Raw genomic sequence first — 4,895 nt, 5'->3', positions numbered from 1 at the left:
CCATACCATCAGAGATGCAGGCTTCTGAACTGAGTGCTGATAACAACTTGGGTTGTCCTTGTCTTCTTTAGTCCGGATGACATGGCATCCCAGTTTTCATAAAGAACTTCAAATTTTGATTCGTCTGAGAGGAGAGACTGATACACACTGAGGTCGGTAGAGTTTCTTGATTTAAGCCATTTCCTCTCTGCCATTCTTTACTTTACAAACTGGATCATTTTGTGTCCTGTCTATACTCTTTTCTATCTTCAGGTCACGTTTACTACGCCCATCAGCAGATTGAGTTTGTGTCCCAGAGCTGTGTAACAGGGATCAGACCCATCAAAACTGCAGTTTAACTCCAGACCTGAAGAACAAAAACACACAAAAATAAATCCAAAATTTTAGGACATCATGAATTTAAATCAGACATAAATTACACAAACATTCACAGAATTAAAGTTCAACTGAAGAAACACATCAAACAGACTCTTGATCTGATCTCAGTTCATCTCAATAATTTCTCATTGTCAGAACCATTTCATCTCTACTTTAAACTTTTACATGCAGGTGTCCAGTAGGGGTCATTCTTGGGTACTTGGTTACATAAATACAGTATAGTATGGAAACTCCCTCAGATAACAGGAGGGAAGGTGCACAGTTACACTGGGTTATATATGCAAGTAGTAAATTTGTACAGATGAAGGACTGGAAATGTGGATTTACGGATTTTTAATGTTTGTTTGGAAACATAAATCTACATCTGTGAGCATTTTAACCTTCAGTTAATAATAAACCAGTGGTGTGTGTCCATTAACAAGCACCGGGCCCAGCATCCCTCAGCTAATTTAAATCGTAGACATTGCTGCTTACACTCATCTTCTTCACACAACACAGATTTGTATCATTTGTGTATCTCCTGACTTGAAGGGATAGTTACATGCAGGAAAATCACGAGCATATATTGTGATACTCTTCAAAGCGGAGGCAGGGTGAATAAAGTTATTTTTGTTTTCTCTGCGCAAAAGAAAAGTATTCTTGTAGCTTTGTAAGGTTATGGTTGAACCACTGATGTCACATGGACTGTTTTAACGATGTCCTTACTGTGTTTCTTGCCTTGATTGTGGTAATTACATTGTTGTCTAAAGAGGGACAGAAAGTTCTCGGATTTCTTCCTTCTTCAAAATATATCTTATTTGTATTTCGACAATGAACTAAGGTCTTAATGGTTTGGAAACCATTATGAGGGTGAACAATTAACATTGTGAATTTTTCTTTTTTTGGGTGAACTATCCCTTTAATAATGTTATACTTACCAGGACACTGAACATAATCCCGTCACTGCACAGACTGAACTCAAATTAGAGTGTGATATGTAACATATATTATAATCAAACATTTACTTCTAATTAAAAAATGTTGGAACACTGGAATGTCTCAACAATGTCTTTATGTTTCATTCATCTTAATGTTAATTTTATTCAAATGAAACTCATGCTTTCACAGTCTGCATAGTTTTTATTTTCTAAATGCTTCATGCATGTCAACGGACATTTTTTATAATGCAGAATTTGTCTTTCGTTCTGCACTTTTTTGCTGAATCCTATACACTGTGACAGTTCTCTCTTTATTAATAGTGTTTTGATATTTCTCATATCATATTTAATGAAGAGACATTATTTTATCAATCCTCAATATAGGCTAGTAAAAAAAAGGAAAAAAAAAATAATTAAAAACATTTACAAAATTACTATATAAAATAAAAATACAAACTTTTTAGCACAATGAACATGAAGAAACACTCACTTCCTCTCACATTTTATAATACTCCACTGATACAACTGTTTAAGATCAGAAAACACTGTGACTAGATCTCTGCAGACTCTTAATGTAATATTACAACTCAAATGTCTTTATTTCAGAGATTGATCTGATTGATCAGCATCATAAGAGTTTGATGTGAAAGTGACTCACATGCAGCAGTCTGCAGCAGCAGCATCAGTCCAAAGATGAGCATCATTTCTCTAAAGTCCAGCTTCAGAAGAACTCAATCCCAGCAGAAGTGTGTGACACTGCTTCAGACAAGCATCTTCACGGTGAGACTCACACTGGATTGACACACGAGGAAACCTCTGACCGCTTCATTGAGGAAAGAGGAAGTTTCTTCTTATGGGGGAAGACACATGCTGTTAGTTTGCACTACAATACATCTGAAACAAGAGAAACTAAGAGAAAGAAAGAACAAGTATCAGGCACATTTTCAAAAAAAGTGCAAACAATTGTTTTGGAAGCAACAAGTGGACAGGATTTGTTTCTGAGTGAAGTAAAATGACTAGTTATGCAGATGACTTCACAGATTCTCTTGCAGATCACATAAAACAGTATCTTTACTGTATTAATGAAATGCTCAGGACAGTTTTATTGAGAGTAGCGCAGATTCAGGTCTACATGCAGCTGTGTTTATTGAGTGTGTGCTGATGTTTGACTCAGTTCTAGTCAGTTCACATGTGAATGAAGAGAGGATTGTGATCTTCTGTTGACTGGAGCAGAGACTCATGGGACTCAGAGCTGCTGATGTAGAGAGAAACTACAACTACAGCTGCACTCTTTCACAGCCATCTGATCTCATTTCATTCAGAACAACAGGACTGAAATGAGTTTAATCTGATTTATCTGAACTTAACTTATCATTAAAGCTACATTAAGGATGTTTTTCAGTTAAAATGAACAAATTACTCATTAATAATCAATGCAACATGAATGGATTATTCATTAATTCATCTCAGTACATTAAAGTGTCATGTTTGTGCTCTTTTATTTCTGTTCTTATTTTCTTGATTCACTATACTACCCCTGAAAATAATCCATATTTTCAGATGTCGGTCAGATTTTGCTGGAAATACAATATTTGCTTCAAGAACAGTGACTGTCATCAAACTATTCTGCATGTGACGCAGTTTTATGTTTTAACCACATAGTTTTGTAACAGAGATCAAGTTTAACTGCAAATAAACTTTTTTAAAACTCAAATCAGAAATAATATAATTCTGTACTGTATGGACTTAAAGTTTGCTATCAAACACTCTTTGTTCTGAGCGACATCTGCAGAAGGAAACAAGTTACAGCTGAAGTTATTTGCTAAAAATCATTTGATTTCTGCAAATACCATTTCATTTCAAAGTGTTTTATTTTCAGATTTAACTCAGAAAACAAATTCAACAATGACCCCATTTACAATGTCTAAAGAAGGGCATGTTTAGCAATGTTCTATGATGCAAATATCTTGTGAAGAATAATGCATGGATGTGGTTATATGTGTTAAAAGTCAACTGCAAATTCAAGCCAAACCACAGACAGCAAAACCTGAGAAACAGATCAAGATCTTCAAACAGATAAAACATCTAAACAGACCTGTAAATGAAAGAAATCAACCATAACAGAATAAAGTAAAAGAACAAGAGGAGAAATATGAAAATAAACACAATGTGACAGATCTGATTCAGAGAAATAAAAGTGATGATCAGAAGGGGTTTCATGTAATGAAAGAAAAGTACTACTAGTTCATTCAGTGTGAAGACACATAAGTAATATAAGCCTTAAAACTATTACAAAAGACAAATGTCCAGAAAATAATCTTCATAACTAAAACTGTAGAAAATCTGGTTTAATTCATAGCTCCTGTTTTTAATTAATCTCTAGGGTTTATATTATAAGATCTGCAGTCGACAGCTGAAAGCTGGATTGATGTGAGAATCTGTGAGATTATGAAGTTATTTCTCATAGATGTGATGATCTGCTGCTGCTCTCATGAATCTTCTGCTGTGTGTTCATGTCCTTCTTTCAATCTTCTCATCCTCACTTTCTGATCTTCCTGTTTCTTTCCTAAAATCATCACATCATCATCCTCATCTTCACACTCTTAATATCTGCTTGTCAAATCCATAATGATGATGATAAATGTCTCTCACCTGAAGTGTGTCTCATGTAGATGTGAAAAGCTCCTAACAGACCCAACAGAACCATCAGCTGAAGACACCGGACCAGAACAAACACCACAGACACTGAACACACTGAACAACAAGAATTAGATACAAAACAAAACTCATTCTTCATGTTTCCAGGAGTGTGTTTGTTAAACTTGTACCACATTCTGATGTCTGTGTGCTGCTAGAGGTCACAGCTGCAGTAGTTGATCCTGTAACAAAACATCAGCACAGAATCAGCTGCTTTCTCTCTGAAACACATCAACACAATTCACTGCTGAGATCAAGCTGAAACAAACTAATGATGTTTTTCAAGAATGAAGAGCCCAATTAAGAGACTTGCATTATTAGTTGCTCTGGTTTCTATATGTATCTAGACATTCATGTATTAAAATCTCACCAGGACAGGGTTTGAGTCTAATGGTCTTCTGTGCGTGACTGACGTGGTTTTTCACGCTGCAGCTGATGTCTCCATCAGTTCTATCATCCAGATCAATGCTGCTGTTTCCATCCATCAGTGGATCTCCATTCAGAGTCCAGCTGTAGAGGAGCTGATCCCCCTCAGAGGAGCAGAACACCCTCATCACCCCACTGGAGGAACAGATGATTGACACTTCCACTGAGCCAATAGGAGCTGGAGGGAGGGACACATCACAGTCACATGAGTGTCTCAACTCATTATGAGTCAATATCAAGACATTTCTAACCAAACCTGATATGATAGCTGGACTCACTGAACTTAATATGCTGCATATGTCAGTCATGATACGACAATGTAGCAAATTACTTTTTAAAAATGCTTTCACATTACTTTTTAAAATAGTATATAATAAGCAACATGTTGGTATTTTATTTTGAAAATAGTCTCAGTACATGGAAAGTGCAGATTAATTAGATTATATTTTTGCAGACTTTCAATAATGAGCTGCAATA

General features: G+C 35.7%; 1 protein-coding gene across 4 annotated transcripts in view; it reads right to left on the bottom strand.

Moving 5' to 3' along the window:
• Window positions 1-4,895, bottom strand: part of LOC109067214 — a 280,709-nt gene that overhangs the window by 1,258 nt on the left and 274,556 nt on the right. The window contains exons 10-12 of one of the 4 annotated variants that reach the window (XM_042738740.1): window positions 4,124-4,174; window positions 3,948-4,049; window positions 3,535-3,861 (exon numbers count right to left, since the gene is read on the bottom strand). The exons of 1 other annotated variant lie outside the window; for it this stretch is intronic. In XM_042738740.1, coding sequence (XP_042594674.1) covers window positions 3,785-3,861; window positions 3,948-4,049; window positions 4,124-4,174 — 230 coding nt within the window. In that variant the 3' untranslated portion in view covers window positions 3,535-3,784. Of the gene's footprint in view, window positions 1-3,534; window positions 3,862-3,947; window positions 4,050-4,123; window positions 4,175-4,895 lie in introns of those variants that run through there. 2 more of the 4 variants (XM_042738741.1, XM_042738745.1) reach the window with 2 other exon arrangements.

This window comes from Cyprinus carpio, chromosome B14 (genome assembly GCF_018340385.1).
Source record: "Cyprinus carpio isolate SPL01 chromosome B14, ASM1834038v1, whole genome shotgun sequence".
NCBI classification, from domain to species: domain Eukaryota; kingdom Metazoa; phylum Chordata; class Actinopteri; order Cypriniformes; family Cyprinidae; genus Cyprinus; species Cyprinus carpio.
Note: the sequence above shows the minus strand (reverse complement) of the source record. Positions and strands in the feature narration are given on the sequence as shown.